Consider the following 22,868-nt stretch of genomic DNA (forward strand, 5'->3'; position numbering starts at 1 on the left):
AGGTGTCCCTGCATTTTCATCATCGCACTTCACGTAACACAGAACATAAAATAGCTGCTCATAATTCCCTCAATCGTGAACCTCCCGGCGTGTAGTTGGAAGCTAGGCCTTTCTGAATCTTTAATTAATTAATATTTCATTTTAGTAAAAAATTATTGAATTTTCATGTGATTTGGAGAAAACAAATGCAGGTAGAGATCTCATTCACTGTAGTTATAGTTTAGACTTGCAGATATTGAAATCTTCTCTAAAGCGGATTGAAAGAAAATTATGCAAAAAGAAAAAGGAAAACAATGGCCAAATTTATAATAACATTCGCTTCTTTAAACGCTTTATATAAATATCAATTACAAATAGTGGCAGCCAAGAACTGATGCCATTCCATTAACATCGACTAGACCACGTAGGGAATTCTACCATTTCATATGCACCTTCGCGCAGATACCGCTTATATGTTTGATGATAACACCACCATATACCATAAATACAACGCCAATGACAACCGAGTATTAAAGTTTGAATATGGCACATTTGGGAAGAAGCTGACCAAAACAATCGAAGGCAGCTCCTACATCAACCACATGGCTCTTCCACAATAAGAAAGCATCATATCATGTTGTGTGCTGCACTGTCTTCACCATGGTTCCAAACAATACTCTTGGAATAGCCATTCTTTACCTGCGAGTGAATGCAGAGGCAAAAATCCACCTGTTACCTCTTGATGCTTTTGTTCTGCCGCTCTTTGAAAACATTGCATCAAGAGCTCTTGGGCTTCCATGCCATCAAACAAGCAGGTTATTGACGTTGAAAACTGGAGAGCTCCCGACATGCATCCAACAGAAAGAAGAAAACCAATTCCTTAACATGGAAAAACTATTTAACCTCACTCCAAGTCAGGTTGCTTTGCAGCACTGCACCTCATAAGACCACCTTTGGCTGATTGTAGTCCCAATGCATTAGCAAACATCCTCTTTGCAGCTCCCATGTGTTCCTCTTTTGAGTACTCCTTGACCCGATTTCTGCTTGATCCATTACAAGCTGTGCTGATATTAGTAGAACTCTTTCCAGCTGCGTCATGAGGCAAATTCCTCTGAGCAGGTGATGAAGCATTGCAGTCATGGTTATTGCTACCTTTACCAAGTGGATTGATATCTTGCCCAGGCTGGACCCTGGCTTCGTTAAATTCTTCCAAACCAGAATTGAGATCAATTTTATCCTTGTCTTGAACATTCAATTCAGTGGTTTGCGCTTCAAATCCTTTGCAATTCTTAATAGAAACATCTTGATTCCATGGACTTATTTTTTGGCCTAATGCATGAGCAATCATTCGACGGGCAACCACAGGCACACTTCGTGGCTTCTGCTTCTGAGGCTCTTTCATCTCTTCCACATCAATTGAAAAAATTCGTTCACGAGCTGCCAAATAAGCTGCTTCTCTCTGCTCCAGTGTCAGGGAAGAAGGTGACTTTGCCTTCAACACTGAAACGAGCACAAGTTATTACATTCAGTGTATCTGGATGTATATACTAACCAATAATAAATAAGAGAAATAAGTGAAAACCCAAAAGATAAGAAGTGTTGGTTCCTTTTTCTTTCTTTTTTTTTTTTTTGGGGGGGGGGGGGGGAGGGGGATGGGGGAATGCAAAAGTCCTTATGCAAGTTGGGACCCCGTATTTCGACTCTCAAATTTGAAGAAACAATCCTTTCATATTTGAGAACAATCTTTCAAAAATAGCAACATATTTTATGTTTATAACAGGTCCACTTTTTCCAACAATAACAGTTCGACAGAATATCAGAATCATCATAGTTGAAAACTTTCAACCAACGACAAAGCTCCTTATTCCAATACCTTACATGTCTACTTTCAATTGGAAATCATATAGAAAAAGCCTGTTACAAGCCACAATATTTAGCGACCTTCCCGTTTGACTACCCACAGCCACAACAAAGTCACCATTTATAGAGAAATATATCCAATCTTAAATGTTTAAACCTTCACCTTGGACCTATAAAATTATCTTCCCTTTAACAAGCAGCACCAATAGGCTATGGGTTATTTAAGATGTTGCAAAGCATTTTTTTTTTCAACAGGATTGTCTGAACTTCACAACTAGTGTTTCAGCCCTCCTATTTTTATCTGTACAACACACTAATTCATTTAAACTTGCTAGGAAGAAACCTTTTCATCCTGTTCATACTAAATATCTTCCTAAGAAAATCTCTTCTTACGTAAAAAGAAAATTTAGAGAGAGAGAGAGAAGCCAATATTTTCAACCCAGTAGATTAAAATTTACCCAGTAATGGCTCAAAACTTTGGAAATGTGGCAGTAGTAATTAATATGCCATAAGGACATGAATATTTTTACCTGGAGGAGCATTGTTTCTCCTCAATAATTGGTGTGAAGTTGTAAGAGGCTGAGATTCTTCATGCTGAAACAAAATGTCACTTACAAGGATAGAAGGTCTGCAAAACAAAAGGAAGGTTAACCAGAGGAGAATGTGCAAGTGCTATTAAAACACAGAAGCTAAGATGGAAAATTTAATTAAAGATATGCATATTGATTATTTTGCTTTCAAAAGTTCTTCTAAGAACAAGGACAGAAGAATGGCCTATAGTGTTAATCAATAGACTTTTTTGGTTAAATATCAACTAGTAGGAGTCTAAAAGACCCACAATTCCAATGGTCTCATCAGTAAAGTAATGCAACAGACTAAATACTCCACCAGTTTATGATTAAAATGACACCTGAGAAAGCATCCAATTCAAAAACTTAAGATATTACACGGTGAGTTCATATACTGTACAAGAGTATATCCTTATGTCCGGTGAGTTCATATACTATACAAGAGTATATCCTTATGTCCACCTGGTCATATCTTAAAGGTTCATACACCCAACTACACACAAGAGAAATGCATAAAAATTGAATCTTTTCCCATAAAAAATAGTAAATTATAGATTTCTGAGTCTTCACATACATTGATGTCTCTGGGCATCTCTCTAAAATTAGATGTCGTTCATCTCCTTCACCAACAGACACATGAGCAAATCTAGCACCAAAGAGAACAGTATTAAGCTTCTAAGTTATAACTACAAACCCCCCCCCCCCCCCCCCCCCCCCAAAAAAAAAAAAAAAGAAGGTTACAGTAAACACAAGATATACAAAAATACAAATTTCTCTAGCTAATAGTTTGGTTTCAAAGATAAGAAAATACCCAAATATATCTGCCAGGCGATGCAGGAGAAGGCGACTATATGGATCCATAGGCTCCAACTCCAGGATTCCATCTGCGCTGAAGTCCCCCATTCTTCTTAGTAATCAATTTCACCGAGTACAAATTCAAAACTTAAAAATGACACTAATAAAAAGCTACCAGGTATCATCCTGAAGAAAGTTAACCAAAGCCTCTTCCATGGAAAGCACGAGATGCTTGCAAGGAAGATTATCCCTCACAAGAAAAGCCAACTCCTCCACCTTCATTTAACACAAATTCATTAGTTCTAAACTCTAGTTCCTAGCATGAAATTGATGATACTTTTGAGCAATTAGCATTAATTTCATAAATTAGCAACACTTATACTGAAACTGCAGAATCAATTGAACAATTACTCGTATAAATCAAGAGAAGTCCAGCTAAAAAAAATTTTGAAGAGAGCAGATAGAATTTACCATGGCAAATTGGGTGACACTCATATTTGAACCAATAATATAAATAACACACTGCAAAACAAAGCAAAGCAAAGCAAGAGACGAGAAATTTTCGAGAGAGAGAGAGAGAGAGAGGAAGAGAGAGGAAGAGTTGAAAGGAAGATCCGCGAGAATCTGGATATCTTCGAGTCTGGTTCGACGGTGACAATACGGCGTCGTTGCTGCTTCACGGACACAAGTCAAAGTCAATGATGCTCATGTCCCAATCCTTACATTTGATTTTAAAAAAAAAAAAAAAACTTAATTTTTATTTTTAAATTATTCAATTAAATTATATTGTATAAATAAGTTTTTATTTTTTTATAAATAAATATTTTAATTTTGATTAATTTCAAAAATTTAATTCTATAAAATATAAAAATATTTTTATTGAGTGATTTAAAAATAAAAATTAAATAGATAATTTGATTAAATACTATACCTCATGGTTATTCAATTTTCTTTTTCAATTAGTAACAGGAAATAGCTGCTATTTTCTTTTGAAAAAATTATTTTGGAGTTTTTATATGTTAGAAAGTTTGTTATTTGAATATGCATAAATTATTAAATAAATATAATATAAATTAAAATTATTAAGTTTTTACAATAAATTACCAATAAAAATTTTTAATATATAACAATCCAATTAAAAAAATTAATGAACCGACACAGTACCCACTTCAAATTTATTTATCTATTAAACGAGGCCCTATAGGAAATGGGCTTCCTAGCCCTTTTCAAACCCTTACCGGGTCGGGTCATATGATCCATTTCCCGAACTCCCAGCGTCCTCTTTCTGGGAGGCGAGAGAGACTTCCCAGAAAGAAGCAGAAGGACAAGCTGAGTCACCAGCGGGGCTCACTTAACCAAAAGCAGGATTGCAACACCCACAGTATCGTTTCTTACAAAATCACGACAAAAACGTGTTCTTTATCTGTAATTGTTACATTTTCCTCTTTCATTACCGATCTTATTTCCGGGTTCACTTCATTTTGCCTTTTTGGTTATCGTCTGGCTTTTCTTGTTCATTGGTTTTCACGATATCTAGTGTGGGATTCAGTTTCGTTTGCGAAATTTGATTCTTTTGTGGATTTTGGCCTCTGAAGAAAACATCTTTGTTTACCTGGAAGCAAAGGTTCTTCATAACTTACGCTGAATTTCACTTTAATGGTGTAATTCGATTGCCTTGCTTCTGGGTTTGCTTCAAAATTGCAATTTCCATCACCTATAACCTTTTTTGCCCTCCTCATTCTTGATATTATTTATGTTTTGTAAGTTTTGGGCTGAAGAGCAATCTGGGTGAATTCAGAATCAGCAGAATCACCATCCAGAATCTTAGAAGTATGGTTTCCTTGTCTGGATCAATGTTGTTTCCTGCTACTTTACCGCATGGCACTACTCGGTCAACTGGATTCTCCATTTGGAGTGCGGACACAATCACTTCCTTAAGTTATAAGCCGAGAAAAGAGCAGAGAAAGGTAGCTTGTATGGTACCTCTGCGGAACATTGACAGCTATGAATATTCTGCAACAAAATTCAATGTAATCCCTTGCACTAAATATAAACTTTTGTTTCTTTGTTTAAATTGTTTTTAATTTTTGTGATTTTTTATTTGATTTTCTTTTTCACATTTTGATATTCAATTCTTCTTTCCTTTGCGCTTAATAGAACCATGCGCTTGCCCACACCAGAATGGATGATAGAGTTAGGAACAACCTCACAATGAAAATGAGAAAAAACATAGAATTGGAGAATTGTTATTATATTGATTGAATAATGGCAAGCAGCCTTAACACAGTAGTTTTGGTTACAAATTCTCTCTTCGTCTTGTAGTACTCTCAAGTCTTAGCTGAAATTTGAAAAACAAATAAAAAATAAAAACAAATGAAATGATAAAGATGAACAATAAACCAGAGATGACACTCCTGAACTAGCAGAATGCTAGCCTCCAGCCGCTGCTGTTAAGTGATAAATTTTTCTTTCCTTCACTGTTGAATCTCTCCTCAACATATAGCTATTTGAACCATTCCAGCTGGCATAATTCCTATGTGATTCGATCCCGCAATTCTCTCTAATCAACCTCATCTCTTCTGTTATGTTCTCTTCTAGAATACTCCACTTCACTAACGAAGGATCGTGTTGCTATTTCTTTAACTTTAATTGTGTTTGTTTCTCATGATTTATTCTTATCTTTTTTTCTTTTGGATGTGACCAGGATTCGTATAAACCAGAGCAATTTTGGATGGTAATGGAACCGGAGGATGATTCTGATGTCCTAATTGAATGTAAAAATGTCTACAAGTCATTTGGGGAGAAGGATATTCTGAGAGGTGTGAGCTTCAAGGTGAATTTCTTTTTTTAACTTCACACATGCTCTGTCCCTCTCTCTCTCTCTCTCTCTCTCTGTCTCTCTCTCTGTCTCTCTCTCTCTCTTAGGTTATTTCTATGGCCAATGATCTATTTGAATTTTATGCACAGCACATTAACTCAGTCAACATTCTTGTGGTAAAAGCATTCTTTGTGCTGCTTGTGGAACACTTCTGAGTGGAACAAAGCTATTTTTAACCCCTATTTGTGGTTTACTTAATGCTCCAAACATTGTCAAGAAATTATGGTAACAACTAGTGTTTGTTGAGCCAAGACCTTTCATGCAAGATTTTAAATTTCAGCTCTTAATTACCTGATAAATAACCGACCGAGCACAATCAGGATTTAGGAGCCAAATATTGGCTGTTTGAGTTACCTATTGACTGTTGTATTGTTGTTTAATGATTTCAAGCTTTATGAAACCAGTGCCTGGATTATCCCAGTAGAGTGGAAAATGAGCAATTTGTGCACTGGGTTGGCTGGATTGTCAGTTTGTTCTTATGAACAAGTTTCTAATTGCATCCAGCCCTTGTTAACTCTTTGTTGATGTTTGACTTGGATGAGCTCTATAATAGGATAAAGGAAGATTCTGACCTGCTTAGACTGTTTGGTCCATAGTTTACTTAGTGTGTGGCATAAATTAAAATTTGCACTCTTTTGCAATAATTTATTTGAACTGCTGTTAGAGTTGGTTATTTGATCAGTTAAGCCTCAGAGTCAGGGTCCCTCTACCTTTTGCTTTATGTTCAGATTTTCCTTCTTTCTTTACATATATTTTTTTTCTCTCTCTAACTTGTATAGATTAGACATGGTGAAGCACTTGGTATTATTGGACCTTCAGGGACTGGGAAATCTACAATTTTGAAGATTATCGCAGGACTTCTTGCTCCGGACAAGGTGAACAATCAAGTCTATTTTCATATGTTCCTCACTATGCTTAATTTTATTATTACCTTGGTAAAATAATAGAGTTAGGGCGTGCAGTTAGTTTTGTCCCTTAGATACTTTGGTAACTTATAAACTATCATATGCCTAATGTCTAATGAGCAGGGGGAGGTTTATATTCGAGGTAGAAAGAGAGATGGATTAATCAGTGGCCAGGATATATCAGGGCTTCGAATTGGATTGGTAAATTTTAGTTGAGTTGTAATAGCAGTATGGCCTCTCTTGTGGTGTTTCTTAGTAATTTTATTTCCCTATACACTTATCACAGGTGTTTCAAAGTGCAGCACTTTTTGATTCTTTGACTGTACGTGAAAATGTTGGTTTCCTTTTGTAAGAGACTTTCAATGTTGCTCTTCTTTTTATGATTTGGGATGGATAGCATGGCCTCAATGTAACTCCATATGGGAAACGAATACCTTAGTTGCTTAATGTTTTTGAATTGCTTAGGTATGAAAACTCAACCATGGGAGAGGAACAAATCTCAGAGCTCGTGAAGGAAACATTGGCTGCTGTAGGTTTGAAGGTAAGTTTGGACTGTGAATTTAAAAAGTTTGTAAATAATCAGATGATTATCTTCTTCAATAAAGTTGAATTCCTTCCAAAGCTTGGAAACTGGCTTTCATTCTTGATAGTTGATACTAAGTATTGCTTGCCAACTATATGTCATCATCTTGGCTTTCTCAACTCTGTTGTCTATTGCTTCAGCTGCAGATTCAGAACCCTTTAGCTTTTATTGATCAAAATTCCAACATAATTTTGTTCAGGGGGTTGAGGATCGATTACCTTCAGAGTTGTCAGGTGGAATGAAGAAAAGAGTTGCCTTAGCTCGATCTATAGTTTGTGATATCACAAAGGAATCTATAGAGCCAGAGGTATGTTAATCTACCCTTTTGCCATTGTTGTAAAACCAGTTAGTTTTATTTCTTGTCTTGGTGTTGAGGGGTAACAAGATAAAATAAAAACAACAATCTCTATGGTTTATATACTCTACCGAGTTCTTCTTGACGGTTTTCCTATTACTGAACAGGTGCTTTTGTATGATGAACCAACTGCTGGACTTGATCCAATTGCATCTACTGTCGTAGAAGATCTCATCCGTTCTGTCCATATGGTAGAAGAAGAAGATGCACTTGGGAATGGGAAGCCAGGGAAAATTGCATCTTATGTGGTTGTTACTCATCAACATAGTACCATTGAGAGGGCTGTTGACAGGTAAGAGGTTAGCTGACCTGTGATCACTGATCTGCTTATATTTTCCAATATTTATATGCTAATTATTCTGTGTATATATGATATAGGTTGTTGTTTCTTTATAAAGGAAAGATTGTTTGGCAAGGGATGACTCATGAATTTACCAGATCAACTAATCCCATTGTTCAACAGGTAATCACTAAAACTAGTTTCTGAAATTGAGAGATTGAATATTGGTTCTGAAGAGGTTTGTGTTTTCAGTTTGCATCAGGAAGCCTGGATGGGCCAATCAGATATTAGGACATGAACCATGGACTTCTTCCACAAACGAATTTGGAGATCAGAATTTTTAGAAGATTGCAAATTTTGCTGCTGTCCTGTCCCCCTGATTTAGACTTTTGGAATAATATTGTAGCCGACCAAAACTCTTGGCCTCAGAAGAAATTAAACTGGTTTCCGCTGAGGAGTCATCTTGATTTACAGCTTCAACAGTATATGCTGTTTAGGGTGTTAGAGGATGTGAATTTTACACTTATACAGAAGAAATATATCCATTATTTCTCCTTTAGTTCATAATTTTAGGCCACTTATGTTGGGTTCCATTGTCCGTAAGGGTAACAAAACATTTTAATTTAGTTTATAATATTGGTCTGAGTGGAATTGTTCACAAAGATCAGACACTGAGCAGAAGCAGAAAAACAAGGCAGAGTACTCCAAAACGAATTGGAATCAAGCTTGAGAAAGCCGAGTGTTTGATACAAGTCTAGAAGATCAGTTTACGTTAAACAAATAAATTTGAGAACTTTTTGTGGAAATTGAAATTTAAAAAAAAAAAAAACTAAGTTTAATCAAATTAGATTAATCAGTTTAAATTAATTTAAATTAGAACTAAAATAAAAATGAAAATCGAAGGATTTTTTTTTTTTTTTTTTACTTGTAATCTTCTAACTCTAAAGTCAAAATCACTAATTTAATTTTTATTTTGTCTGGAAGTTGAATTGTGGCCATCTTCTAATAGACTAGTAGTATATAATTAATTTTAAAAAATTAGAACATCTTTCAACTTAAACTACTCATTAATTTTATATTTATATTTTTCTCACTTTGCTGCTATTAAAATTTAACAGAAATAACTAAAAAGTATTGTTGATTAATAATAGTAATTTTTAACTAAAATGAAATAATAATAGAAAAATATAAAATTTCATGATAAGAAAGGAAATAATGTTTATTGTATTTGAAATTTGTTTGTATTGATTTGTCTATTTAAAAAATAATAAAAATATTTTTCTACTAATTCTATTTCCCTCCATCCAAATTGGGGTTAATTTATCATATTCTTTTCTTTAATAAATAGAGTAGCTGCTTGATGTCGAGTTTTAATTAATAAATATAACTTCAATAATTCACCACTGTCATGGGCTTCTATCCCTTGTGTTGTTCTTCAATGGCTAAATCTCTCTTCTTCTTCTTCTTATCTCTACCCGTCAACAGTATCACCAATCTTCTTCTTCTCATCACTCTCTTTCGTTTTCCCATTACTGGTCTTCACCTTCTCCTCATCTTCCTTCACTCTCTTTTATAGCTTTCACTTTCTTCACCTGTTCTTCCAGTAACTTTGGACACCCTCTTTCTCTTCAATCTGTTCTCCATTTTTCTGGTGGACAAGAGCAGAAAAGATATGCCTTTATTATAGACGAGCTTTGCTTTCTTCATTACCCGATAAAAATAGAACTGCCCCAAGTGTAATACCCAAAATTTTCTATCTATAATTGTTTTCCAGGATTCTTTTTTTATTGGGAAAGGTGAGAATGACTTTTCAGCAATAATTTAAGAATCATCAGAGGTACAGATTTCAGTTAAGGATGACATTTGTTCTATTCTTATTTTTCATCCAATGAGGATAATGGTTTGATAGTTTGCTCTTTTTCTTACAATTTAACAGTTAATCGATGGCTTCTGTGTTTTTATATCATGTCGTGGGAGATCTAACGGTAGGAAAGCCGGAGATGGTGGAATTCTGCGAGACTGAGACAGTTGAGTCGGCGATTCGGGCAATCGGAGAGTCGACGGAGTGTGGAGTTCCCGTGTGGAAGAGGAGACAGCATGTGGGTATGATTGAGAAATCAGAAATGAGGCAGCAGAGGTTTGTGGGAATTCTTAATTCTCTCGATATTGTGGCGTTTTTGGCTAGAGCTCAGTGCTTGGAGGATCAAGAGAAGGCCATGAAGACCCCAGTTTCTGAGGTGGTTGTTCCTGATAACACCCTATTGAAACATGTCGATCCTGCAACAAGGTTAGCTCTCAATTTTGAAATTTACGTTGTTTGGATTTGCTGTTCTTGCTTTCTATCGTAGTTATATGCTGCCTTTAGGATTCAACTACTTGGATTATATTGTTTCATGGGTCTTTGTCGTTATTCATTCGTAAAATCTGTTGAAATGTGCTCTATCAGAATTTCTATAGTTTATGATGCTGCTCTGAGAATTTGTGAAAATGTACTTCCCTTTTTTATGTGCAACTGAAAATTTGCCAAATTCATGTTCTATGGATTATGGATTTGGTCATGAATTATATGGAAATATTACAATGAATTAATAAGGATAGGCTTGCAATTATTACTGTTTTGTCATGAATTGCCATTGTCTGCCAATTGGCTCATATTCCTCTGAATCCCCTTTTGAACCTATATTTCACAATCTTTTCTTTCTCCCACAGAAGAAGATGGGGAATTTCGTTGCTTATTGCAGTGTCTTTCAGTTATATGACTTTTCGTGTCTTTTGTCTCCTTAGTTGTAAATTTTGTACGCATGTTAATATATTTTAAATAAATTAAAGTAAGGAGGGGACCATGATTTATCATTTATGTACTTATCAACTTCAACAACTAGTGCAAATGAAAATAATGGTCCCTTTTCCAGTTGATGGCTGTTACATCTGCCATGTGTCCTTAAGATTACTTTTGTATTTGAATGTTGTCTTAATTCATCATATTTATGTATGTATAAGAAAGTTCTTCACCAATTATTATATTTTTAAAATGCCTTGTAATCTGATGGGAAATCTAATGCGTTCATTATTATGTTGGTCGGATAGTTGTTAAATAAATTTATGGTGTTCCTGATAGACTGATTGATGCATTGGAGATGATGAAGCAAGGCGTCAAGCGTATTGTTGTTGCCAAAGGCACAGTATGGAAAGGCATGAGTAAACGATTCTCAATCCTCTACAATGGTAGGTGGCTCAAGAATGTCAATTCCAGCAACAGCAACCTCACCATCAACGCCAGCCGCCCTTCCTCATCTTCCACTAGTTCCAGCCATGGCAAGTTCTGCTGCCTCTCTAGAGAAGATGTCATCCGTTTTCTGATTGGTTGCCTTGGTGCTTTAGCTCCGCTCCCTCTTTTCTCCATCTCTTCTCTTGGAGTCATTAACTTGAAATACTGTTCAGTTGAGGCCTCTCTTCCAGTCATCAAGGCTACACAAAAGCTACCTAAAGACCCATTTGCTGTTGCCATTGTGGAGCCCATGCCAGATGGTGGTTGTAAGATTATCGGGGAAATATCAGCCTCCAGATTATGGAAATGTGATTATTTGGCTGCAGCATGGGCTTTAGCCAATCTTTCAGCAGGGCAGTTTGTGATGGGGGTTGAGGACAATTTCACTACAAGATCATTTCCTGAAATTTCAGGTAACTCGAGAGAAGGTGAGAATGATATGGTTAATGGTGGTGGATCAACAAGAGATAGGAAATTCAGCAGCAGGAGCATTGGGTTGAATCCAGGAAGCTCAAGTTTTGGGATTTCCAGGAACATGTATAGGGGCAGAAGTGCACCCCTAACGTGTAAAATTACGAGTTCATTGGCTGCAGTCATGGCTCAGATGCTATCCCACAGGGCAACCCATGTATGGGTGACTGAGGATGATGGTGATGATGTTTTAGTCGGTGTGGTTGGTTATACGGATATTCTGTTTGCTGTGACCAAACCACCTTCATCTTTTATTCCTGTTAATCGATCTTCTGAGGGTGTTACAACCGAAGTTCAAAGTTGACTTTTTATTTGTTGACCATATCTACATTCCTGTAATTGTAAGTTAAGATGCTTTGCTTTATCAGTTTTGGAGGTGTGAGGGATATTCTGTTATCTTTTACAACAAGAAGTCTAAATTTCAATGTCAAATTTTGTATAAACTTGTATAATAAAATAATGTTGAGATACAATTTCTAAGCCTTTCAAGTCTTTGTCACGTCTTATCTGTTTATTATAATTTTTTTTTCTTTTTGCTTTTTTTGAGTGCTTGAAGCAGCAGGATATGACAATCGACACTCAGTGATACCTTTCTTTATAAGTCAAACTTATTAGGTTACCTAATCTAATCGTCATCTTCTTCTTCTTCTGCTTTCATTTTCAATTGAATGTATGGTTTCACGTGATGTCTCTGAATAGGTTTTTGAATTGGACAGGTTCATATATTATTCAAAAACATGTCCAGCTCCATTCTTTTGGACAGTATCCACTGCGATTCATTGAAGATACATAAAAACAAATGCTGGGATTTGGAAATACGACTTAAATTTTCAGACAGAAGCCCATTTATAAAAGATTATTAAGGTTGAACCTCTGAGTTGGAACCAACTCAATATTAGTCTGCCTTCAAATTTCTTCCCATTTCCCATTTTCTTTTAATTATTGAGATTTGGGTGCAGGTTCAACATAAACATAAGATCAGAATAATTTGAGAAGACATTAGTGAAACTTGAATTTACGACCTCTAAAGAATCTCAGGACTTAACCATGTTTAATTGTATAGCAACCTAGCCAAAGCAAAAAAGGGATAACCATGATTTGAATTTTGAAGAGAATAAGCGTAGAATGCCAAATATCTATTTGGACTAATCACTTGATTTTCTTGCAGAGAAACACAAGGAAAAGATAACGTATTCTCCTCCACAAGTTTGCAACTTTCAAAATGATGCAAAATTCTCAGAATAATGTCAATTCATAAATATATATTTGACAAATTGATTTTTATCAAAATTATGGGATTTTTTTTGTATCAATAGTTTCGCTATAATTTATGATAAGAAAAGAGATGTCGTTTGTCATCAATCATAACTCGATTTATTTATTTCAAAGAAGTAAAGCACAATATTAATAATCTTATATAAGGGATAGTTTTCACAAGCATTGGGTTGTGTGGTATGAGATCTTCTTGGAAGTGGGAATTAGGATCAAGAAGCTATCCCATATCATCTCTTGTGGTTCTTACAGCATTGACAAATCCAAATATGCCAGTTGAAGACATAAAGGTAACAATTAAAACTAATGCTACTACTGCGTCCATCAAGCTTTGATGGACTACACTTCTTGAAATTTGCACATGGGTTTTCAGTTTTCACTCACCTCATCATTCTTGAATTTTTGGAATATTGGGAACCAAGCAAGTTGGAATTTGTTCTTTGGACAAGTAGCCTAGTTGATTTTTCCAAAAGTTCCGAAGGAAAAAAATAATGGAACATGTGTTTTGATTTTTAAAATTGTAGAAAATATATTAGTATCGGTGTTTTCAATGAGTATTTATTTTATTTATAAGATTTGAATTTTTAATTTCAGTTAAAAAGTATTGAATACATAACAAAATAATTAGTTAAAAATTAAATTTTTAAGTAAAAGAAAAGAAAGTAAAGTGGCCTACCATCTTGAGTGTGTATCACAGAGGTGCTACCATAGAAATATCAAACCTCTTGCACAGTCTTTGTTATATATGTTGACCTTAATCAGCACATAGAATTAATTAATTGTTAATTACGAGCTTAATTAATTAATTATGAGTCAGCCATCACCAAACAATAAAGACAAACAAGAACGAGTCCACTATAAATAATTTAGGTATTTGTTCAATCTGATGAGCATTGACAATGGAAAAGTGGAATATATGCAATTCTTGTGCATTTTATTGTAGTCCAACTTATATTTTAATAAAAACAATCACTCTTTTAATATATTTATTTATTTATCTATCTTTTAAATTAATAAAAATATATAAAACTGAGGTGTGAGCCGACATAGATTTTGAGTTTAAAATTTTTTCATGACTGATTTTTTGGAATCCTATATCAATCATGAAGTATGCATAAATAAATTTTATCAAAATTATCATAATTTTTTATAATAATTTAGTTTTGTAGTTGAGTATGCTTTATCTTTTGATAAAAAAAATAAGATTAATTAATAATATTTTGACTCTCTATCTATTATTTTACAATTTAATTAACTAAAGGAAGCTTTTATGATAGATAGATTAAAAAAAAAAAAAAATACCATCAAATATAGAGATGCTATATATGGAAATTGTGGAAAGCAACAAGACAACATTGAAAATTTGTAAATCTAAACCTCCTAATTGGCAAAGATAAACTTGTGGACTTGTATCTTATTATAAAACAATATATATTTATAGTGGAAGAATTTATTATCATCAAACTAAGAAAGAATAAGCTACTGTTTTTGTCTCTTAAATTCAAGTTATATATATATTTTGATTCTTACAAACAAAAATCCCATTATTAATGTGCATCCATTTTATAGTTTTCTTAATTTATAGTTATGAATATTAATTTTTTTAAAACATATCTTAAATTTATTATTCTCCTTCTACATGAAAAGGGTAATTTTATAATATTGATTTCCAAGTATGAATATTAATTAATAAGAAAAACAACGACCATGAATTAATTTTTGTTGGGTATTTAACTTTTAACAATTTAAGTATACATCGCATTAACCTAATTAATTATTTTGAGCCAAAGCCAACAATAAGAGATGATGATCTGAGATCCAGATAAATAGGATTTTACAGAGGTTTTTGGAATAATGAAAAAACTTAAAGCTTAGAGGAGGATCCTTCTCCTTTTATCTCTTTTCCTCCTCTGTCAGTGACGTGTAATGGCCCGGCTATCATTGGACTACCTGTCTCTGCCATATTGATCCGATTGTACGAGGATATCCAGTACCTATCTCATGCGTAACGGCCACTGATTCCCTTCATGCATATGCGGATGGGTCTACAAGGCTGAAGGTGGGGCCTTCTTTCCGATTCTGGGCTGGGCCGGGAGACAGGAATAAGACTGAGTCCAAGGAGGATCAGCCTAAGAAGCTGTGAGGGCTGGGCCTGCCTGAGAGGCAATGAGGACTGGGTCGGCCTGGTTGAGAAATCCATATGGACCCTGTATCAAGGTTCGAACGGGCTGGACCTGTTTGTATTGGGGTTGTGTAGGCCTCCGAGCGATGGGCCGTGATCGAGGGCTTGGCCCCTGACCATGATGGAGAAATCCAGCGGTCATCAATTGCCCCTTTACCTTCTCGTCAGTTATTGCCTGACTGATGAGGGGGTAAACTTCGAGCGTAATAATGACCGCGCCGCCCCAGGACAAAACTGTTCAGAGCTACTCTTCGTCTCATCACTGTTTTGCATTTTGAATTTTCTCTGTCTTCTCGGAACGCTTGCCTTCTCCTGTTCTCTGCTCTTCTTCGATTTCCTCTGCTCCTCTGCTCTACCTGCTTTTCAGGTACGCCTCTTCTACCTCCTTGGAAATTTCTAAGCTTCCTGAAGTTTTTAACCTCAAGTCCAGTATCACTCCCTCTACTATAACTAACTTCTTTTCTCGGAGGTATTTGGACACTCCTCTCTACTGTATCCGAGCCCCTCTCCGGAACGAGAGGATCGTTCTTCCAGATCCTCCTCCTCCTGATTTGGTAGATCCTCAAAAGGATCGTAGCATAGTCTTTTTTGTTAAACAATGGGACTTTGGTTTAACTTTTCCGTTTACCTCCTTCTTTACCGAGGTTTTCCAATATTTCAAGATAACTTCTCGAATGCTATCCCCAAATTCTATCTTGTTCATGTGTTGCTTTGAATCCATTTGCTTGAGTTGGGGATTTACGCCCATGGCTCATCTATTCGTGACCTTTTTTCGTCTAGTCAGAGCAAGTAACAATTTTTATTACTTTTCCCCCCGTGGGGGTTTATCCATCCTCACGGGCTATAAGGATTCCATAAAGGGTTGGGTAGAGGGTTTTGTAGTCGCGGAGCTGAAAAAAGACTCCGGTTCGTCGTGGGGGGTGGAGCTCGACTGGGAGAATGTCTCTCTGGGTTGCAACGACCTGCCCCAGCTGAGCCTTACCGAACAGGTTGGGTACCTTAGATTGACTTCTATTGATAAGAAGTACGACGTCAAGAAGTGTATGTTTACCTGTAATCTTAGGGATATCCAGGATGCGGGTATTGTACCTTGTCCAGCCGCTTTGCCTTATCTTTGTGATTTTTACTGGGATTATGCTAACCTATTTTGATTTTATATTTTTTGCAGCTTCTGACTCCAGGATGGACCAAATCAAGCCTCCCAAGAACCTCATATTGTCTCGAGAGAGTATGGACGCGGCTTTGGACGTCTTGCTGGCGGGGCGATCCGTGGGAGAGGCTACTCAAAAAGTGGCAGAAACTATTTCCTCCAGGTCGGCTATTCGACCTCCACCTCCTCCTCCGGTCTCTTCTCGGGCTTCTAAGCCCAGCTCTCGACGCAGCAGGTCGTCCCAGCCTTCCAGCCATAGGAGGTCGAGCTCGGCTCATCAGTCTATTCAAGCCCCCCGGCCTCAAGGTACTTCTAACGAGGGGACGAAAGAGGGTCCCATGATTATCTCTGAAGTGGCTGAGGGTGTTGGATCGGTGAGGTCGGACCTTGTCCTTCCTACTGTAGGCGCTTCTGGGTCTCCGCTGCTGTTGAAGAGGAGGTCGCCGGGAGGAGGCTCGAGGTCCCCATTTCGGAAGAGGGAGCTCCAGGGAAAAGAGAGGAGGTTATTCTCGTGGACGAGGATGTCTCGGAGGCCCCCACCAATGATGCTCTTGCCCCTGAAGAGGTGGGATCTGACCCTGCCAAGGACGGAGGTGTCATAGAGAAGGTAGGGGACAAACGTCCTGCCTCCCTTGAAATGCCTGCCCCAGCTCCAGCTCGGAAGAAGTCCAGGGCTTCCAAGGGATCAGCTCCAGCTCTCCCTCCTATTGGAAAGAAGAAAAAAGGTTCCAAAGCATCAACTCCGGCTCTCCCCCCTCCTGAAAAGAAGAAAGATGTCCCTGTGATACCACTGCTGTCTGCTCCTGACAACGACATTCTGAATGCGGAGGATATCACTCATCAGTCTCCGGCGAGCGTGGTTGTTGAGATTGTCAAGGAGCGGAAGTTTAGTGGCGTCATGGAGGCTTCGGATCCACGCTTGCTTGCTCTCACTGGTCTCTTAGCTAGCTCTACTAGGGAGCAAGCAGCGTTCCGTTCTTGACCTCGTGGGGAGCTCGGAGATACAATCAGGGAGATGCTTCTGATGATAAGCTAAGCTACCTCCTTTGTTTTCATTCTGGTTTTCTTTGTTTTAACAGTTTTTCCTTTGTATTAGGTGATGGGCCTCTTTATGGAGGTGGATGCACGCGACCACTCTCTCCGAGAATCTGTGGACCGCCGGATTGAGGAGGCGCGTCTGGAGGAGAATTTATCCGCAACTAGTGATGCCAGGGGCAACCTCGCAGCAGCTCGGGTTCATACCCAGTCCCTCCAGGTGGAGCTGCATTCTGCATTCTGCATTGGAGGCCCTCAAAAGAGCTGACGGGAGGACGGCTGAGGCACAGGAGCACACCAAGTCCCTGGAAGCAGAGTTGTCTCATACCCGCATGGTTCTCAAGGAGTCTGATGAGAGGGCGGCTGCAGTGGAGGTTCGATGTGAAGAAGTTTTGAAGCAGTTGTCCTCCATGGTGGAGACCCTTCGTGAAAAGGACGAGGCTGTGAGTCAGAAGAATGAGGTTCAGCGTCAATATGAGGCCCTGAAGGCTGATTTTGAAGGAGCTCAAGCTCACCTTGATAGGGTGAAGGCTCAAAAGGAAGTAGCCCTAGCTCGGGTGGAGGTTCTCGAGCAGGAGCTGAGCAGGAGTTCTGAGCGTATCAGAGACCTGACTTCATCGGCGGAGGAGTCCAAACTTCATAATCAAAAGCTTAGTCAAGAAGTCAGGACTTTGGAGCATAAATGCTCAGCCCTGCTCGAGGAGGCCAAACATGTTGAGGACAGGATCCAGCTAGAGTGCGAGAGGTGTTTGATGGAGTATAAAGAATCAGCTGAGCTAAAGGAGAAGATTGAACAAGCATGTGAAGCTCATCTTCAAACTTACAAGGATTCTCCCGAACTGAAAGCAAATATAGCTGAGGCCTGCCAGTCACGACTTGCGGAGTATAAAGCCTCTGATGAGATGAAGCTCGCTATTTGGCACAAAGGCTTTCGCATGTACGTGTCCGGTTTCAATAGGGGTTTGAGAGATTCCAGACTTGCTCTTTCTACCCCTCTAGCAAAGCTCCGGGCTGCTGAGGTGGACTCCGATGGTGAGGACGTGTTATATGGTGAGGATGATATGCCCTTACCCAAAGGAACCTCTCGCACTGTAGCTGGGTCCTCTGAGGCAGAACCCAAGCAAGGGGATGAAGACGCTGGGCCTCGAGGGCAGGAGGTCGTACCTTTTGTTGGTACGAGGGGCTCTGGGCAAGAGGATGACAGTCCTCCCGTAGATAGTAATGCAAATAGTGTGAATGATAATGATGTAAATGTGGATGATATTATGCCTAAACATGTAAGTCCTTTAAGGACAATTTTGCCTTCATCGGAGTAGGTGATTAGAATGGGCTGTAACATATTTTTTCTTTTAATGAAATTTTACTTTCACTTATTTGGACTGCCTCTTGTTTTTCATTCATACTTGAACTTATCTCTGCTTATTAAGAATGAATCACTTAAACTATGTGCTTCGGAAATTTCCTAAGGAATCTGCTGTGAACTTTTGACCTATAGACTTATTTGTTTCAATAAGGCATTTTTGTCCGTAAGCTCTTTCCGGGCTGGACTAGCTGCACTCGTGAGCAGGAATTCACTTATTTGCGCTTTGCTGAGTAATAATAAGTCAGATCATGTACCTGTCGTGATGATGAGCAAGGCTCATCTTTCTGCCTTTAGTTCTATCTTGTCAGGGACTGGGGCTGAGGTTTTATCTGCTTCGTGCCATTAGATTTTCCTCGGATTGCCCCTTTATGTCCTCAGTATTTATTACATGAATGGTGAGGGGGTAATCCCTATACTTCATTTGTACTTGCACGGCTTCTTTTTAGGCGATTTTACTTCTTTTTCTGGCTGTGAGCTCGGATGTCTGGTCCTCCTTGAGGTGATCCTTTGTCAGTCGATGCAACTTAATTTGCGTGCTTCACCGGGGTGGGGAGTTCGGCCTTTGTCGTTTTCCTTCTCCTTGGGTTATTCTTGCTAAATGTTTGTTCATTGCAAACTGACTCGAGCTGTGAGCATAGTCATTTGCCTTCGTTTATCCTCCTATGTATTCCTGCGTTTATGGGCCTTTTCATAGAGGGAGCTCAGTTCTCTGTTATTTCCTCTATACTTAGCTTCATTCTACCTGAGTGTTTCATGTTGCGAATCTATCCGAGCTGGGAGCTCGGTTCTTTGCTCTTTGCCTAGGTTTTATGCCTATAGCCTGTGATGCTTCTTGTATCGCGAGCTCGGGAGTTCAAAATTTCGCTTTTTTCGCTTTGGTGCCCCGAGCTCTTTTGTGAAGTCGGACTTAAAATTTTTTATTTTTTTTTCAGGCTGCCTACCCTCGAGCGTTTTGTGGGTTCTTTGCTGTTTAGACCTCTCTCTGGGCTAGTTGAGCTGGTTTAGGACTAGCGGTCAATTTTCGAGGTCGGAATGGCGCTTTACTTCTTTTGGGAGATCGGAGTCTAGCTTTTCATTGGTAATTTCGGACTCCATCTTTCGTGTGAGCTCGGAGCTGCGTTAGCATGAGTTGTTTTTGCTTGTTGTGCCAGGAGAACTTGGGGATCCTGGTCCTCTTCCTCACTGAGGTCTCTATGTCTTAGTGAGGTCTTCTTTCGCCAGGAGATCTTGGGGATCCTGGTCTTCTGCCTCACTGAGGTCTCTATGTCTCAGTGAGGTTTTCTTTTGCCAGGAGATCTTGGGGATCCTGGTCTTCTGCCTCACTGAGGTCTCTATGTCTCAGTGAGGTTTTCTTTTGCCAGGAGATCTTGGGGATCCCGGTCTTGTAATTCCGGGAGATCTTGGGGATCCCGGTCTTCCACCTCTGAGGTCTCTATGTCTCAGGGTCTTCATTGCCAGGAGATCTTGGGGATCCTGGTCTTCTGCCTCACTGACGTCTCTATATCTCAGTGAGGTTTTCTTTTGCCAGGAGATCTTGGGGATCCTGGTCTTGTAATTCCGGGAGATCTTGGGGATCCCAGTCTTCTACCTCTGAGGTCTCTATGTCTCAGGGTCTTCATTGCCAGGAGATCTTGGGGATCCTGGACTTGTATTTCCGGGAGATCTTAGGGATCCCGATCTTCTACCTCCAAGAGGTCTCTATGTCTCAAGGAGGTCTTCTAATGCCAGGAGATCTTGGGGATCCTGGACTTGTATTTCCAGGAGATCTTGGGGATCTCGGTCTTCTACCTCCAGGAGGTCTCTATGTCTCAAGGAGGTCTTCTAATTCTGTTCTTTCTTTTTCAAAGAGAAGTAACATTCATAATAGAGATAACATCATTGTGTAAAGAATGGCGTTATTTTATTCATTTGTGCTTTTCAGAGTATAATATTTTTCTTTACAAATATTTCAAGGGAAATACCTCTTTAAGTGCTGGATATTCCAGGCCTGGGGCTCAGGGTTTCCCTGCATATCTTCAATTCGGTATACTCCTAGCCTGACCACTTTTGTTATTCTGAACGAGCCCTCCCAGGTCGGCGTCAGCTTTCCTACTGCCGTTCTTTTTCCCGTAGCCTCCAGGTTTCTTAGAGTCAAGTCTCCCACCTTCAGGCTTCTTTCTCTGACCCTTTGGTTGTAATAATGAACCGCCCTTTGTTGATAAGCGGCAGTTCAGACTTGAGCTTCCTCCCTGACTTCTTCCAGAGCATCCAGATTGCTTCTTAGTTTATCTTCGTTGGTGTCTTATAGTTCATGACGTGCTCCCTCGGGTTGTCTCCTGCTGCACCCATTTCGAGAAGGGTGAAGTAGGCATGAAAACCTGATTCTGATCCTTCGTCCCCAGCTCGGCCAGGAGCTGCTCTCTCAGCTTCTGCAGCTTTTGATCTATATTTTCCTCTTCTTGTCTAGGCTTTTTCTCCAAGCGATGTTCTTCCTCCCACGTTTCACTTCCTGTTCTCCCGGCCGTCCCAGCAAAGTAACTGTCAGCCTCATCGTTCTCGATCAACTCTCTCACCCTCCTACCATGAACTCTAGCTTCTGGCTCTACTTCTCCACCATGTCTCCTGCTTTTCTCCCCTGTTTCTCGGCTGAAGGTTTGAGGAGAGTTGAGGGTAGGTTGGTGAGGTTCGTTAGTTTGGGGTTCTTCTATTACTGGTGCTACATTTGTCGGGGTGTTAAGGCCTCGTTGCTGCATTAACTGCCCCAGCCACTGAGCAGTGTTTTGCAGTTGGAGGGCGATGGTTTGGAGGTCCTGGTTGGACAAGGCAGCGGCGGATATATTTCCTGCCAGGCTTGGTGAGGGATTGAAAGGAATGGATGGTTGATTGTTTGGAGTTATAGGACTCAAAAAAGAGAACTGTTGCCCCTTCTGGGCAGAGCTCAGGTCATTGGGAGTGTTAAGGTTGTTGTTTTCGTTATGATTGGCCATCGTAGATCTCAGTGGGTATGTTTTAGAGCGGAACTCCGGTGATGAAAAGATCTCCTTCGTTTCCCACAGACGGCGCCAATTGATGATCTGAGATCCAGATAAACAGGGTTTTACAGAGGTTTTTGGAATAATGGAAAAACTTAGAGCTTAGGGGAGGATCCTTCTCCTTTTATCTCTTTTCCTCCTCTGCCAGTGACGTGCAATGGCCCGGCTATCATTGGACCACCTGTCTCTGCCATATTGATACGATTGTATACGAGGATATCCAGTACCTGTCTCATACGTAACGGCCCCTGATTCCCTTCATGCGTGTGCGAATGGGTCTACAAGGCTGAAGGTGGGGCCTTCTTCCCGATTCTGGGCTGGGCCGGGAGACAGGAATAAGACTGAACCCAAGGAGGATCTGCCTGAGAAGCTGTGAGGGCTGGGCCGGCCTGAGAGACAATGAGGACTGGGTCGGCCTGGTTGAGAAATCCATATGGACCCTGTATCAAGATTCGAACGGGCTGGACCTGTTTGTATTGGGGTTGTGTAGGCCTCCGAGCGATGGGCCGTGATTGAGGGCTTGGCCCCTGACCAGGATGGAGAAATCCAGCGGTCATCAAGAGAAAATTAAGATCATCAATCACTTAAATATTCCATCTCCACGTACGGCATAAATTTAAAAGAATAAAATGAGTGGAGCATGCTTCCGTTAATAGGATTGCATTCCATTCAAGCTTGGAACTTATTCTGTATGTTTATATTCATATTTTACTTTCTTATATATATTCATGAGAAGAAAAAAAAGAAAACAAAAGTTGAAACTTTTTTAAAACTTGAAAAATTCTTAAAGAAAATAGTTAATTAGTTACCACTATATTAATTAAGCTCATTGTCATAATATACCAAGTCCACGTAAGCAATCAAGCCAAATTTGGCTTTCGTAATCTAAAATATTATATTCGCAGCTTAAGT

At 39.0% G+C, this 22,868-nt stretch overlaps 3 protein-coding genes across 7 annotated transcripts; 2 read left to right on the top strand and 1 right to left on the bottom strand.

Moving 5' to 3' along the window:
• Positions 1-294: 294 nt before the first annotated feature.
• On the bottom strand, positions 295-3,841 carry LOC110623037. 4 transcript variants are annotated; one of them, XM_021767863.2, is made up of 6 exons: positions 3,675-3,841; positions 3,379-3,479; positions 3,220-3,297; positions 2,983-3,054; positions 2,370-2,467; positions 295-1,479 (listed from the first exon to the last, which is right to left on the bottom strand). In XM_021767863.2, exons 1-6 carry the CDS (start codon positions 3,696-3,698, stop codon positions 884-886), a joined length of 969 nt encoding a protein of 322 aa, XP_021623555.1. In that variant the 5' UTR covers positions 3,699-3,841; the 3' UTR covers positions 295-883. The 4 variants fall into 4 exon arrangements, with proteins under 4 accessions (XP_021623555.1, XP_021623556.1, XP_043815871.1 ...); XM_021767864.2 differs by having other exon boundaries at positions 3,220-3,292; positions 3,675-3,699; XM_043959936.1 differs by lacking the exon at positions 2,983-3,054.
• A 699-nt stretch (positions 3,842-4,540) lies between these two features.
• LOC110623036 (protein TRIGALACTOSYLDIACYLGLYCEROL 3, chloroplastic) lies at positions 4,541-8,769 on the top strand. Its single transcript, XM_021767862.2, has 10 exons — positions 4,541-5,233; positions 5,908-6,036; positions 6,861-6,956; positions 7,110-7,187; positions 7,273-7,334; positions 7,452-7,527; positions 7,769-7,876; positions 8,032-8,216; positions 8,303-8,387; positions 8,457-8,769. The coding sequence occupies exons 1-10, from the start codon at positions 5,036-5,038 to the stop codon at positions 8,493-8,495; spliced, it is 1,056 nt and encodes a 351-aa protein (XP_021623554.1). The 5' UTR covers positions 4,541-5,035; the 3' UTR covers positions 8,496-8,769.
• An 805-nt stretch (positions 8,770-9,574) lies between these two features.
• LOC110623494 (CBS domain-containing protein CBSX6) lies at positions 9,575-12,426 on the top strand. 2 transcript variants are annotated; one of them, XM_021768459.2, is made up of 3 exons: positions 9,575-10,054; positions 10,141-10,491; positions 11,323-12,426. In XM_021768459.2, the coding sequence occupies exons 2-3, from the start codon at positions 10,148-10,150 to the stop codon at positions 12,245-12,247; spliced, it is 1,269 nt and encodes a 422-aa protein (XP_021624151.1). In that variant the 5' UTR covers positions 9,575-10,054; positions 10,141-10,147; the 3' UTR covers positions 12,248-12,426. The 2 variants fall into 2 exon arrangements, with proteins under 2 accessions (XP_021624151.1, XP_021624153.1); XM_021768461.2 differs by having other exon boundaries at positions 9,575-10,000.
• Positions 12,427-22,868: the final 10,442 nt, after the last annotated feature.

The sequence above is a fragment of the Manihot esculenta genome, chromosome 9 (genome assembly GCF_001659605.2).
Source record: "Manihot esculenta cultivar AM560-2 chromosome 9, M.esculenta_v8, whole genome shotgun sequence".
NCBI lineage: Eukaryota > Viridiplantae > Streptophyta > Magnoliopsida > Malpighiales > Euphorbiaceae > Manihot > Manihot esculenta.

Bases quoted from the DNA above. Each gene is read 5' to 3' on its own strand.
- LOC110623037 (XM_021767863.2), bottom strand. From the start codon at position 3,698: ATGAGTGTCACCCAATTTGCCATG. The intron at 3,055-3,219 runs GTATTTTCTTAT...CTTTGGTGCTAG, and splicing joins CGCCTGGCAGATATATTTGG to ATTTGCTCATGTGTCTGTTG. The intron at 2,468-2,982 runs GTATGTGAAGAC...TTTGTTTTGCAG, and splicing joins AGATGCCCAGAGACATCAAT to ACCTTCTATCCTTGTAAGTG.
- LOC110623036 (XM_021767862.2), top strand. From the start codon at position 5,036: ATGGTTTCCTTGTCTGGATCAATGTTGTTTCCTGCTACTTTACCGCAT. The intron at 7,335-7,451 runs GTAAGAGACTTT...TGAATTGCTTAG, and splicing joins GAAAATGTTGGTTTCCTTTT to GTATGAAAACTCAACCATGG. The intron at 7,877-8,031 runs GTATGTTAATCT...ATTACTGAACAG, and splicing joins AGGAATCTATAGAGCCAGAG to GTGCTTTTGTATGATGAACC.
- LOC110623494 (XM_021768459.2), top strand. From the start codon at position 10,148: ATGGCTTCTGTGTTTTTATATCATGTCGTGGGAGATCTAACGGTAGGA. The intron at 10,492-11,322 runs GTTAGCTCTCAA...TGTTCCTGATAG, and splicing joins CATGTCGATCCTGCAACAAG to ACTGATTGATGCATTGGAGA.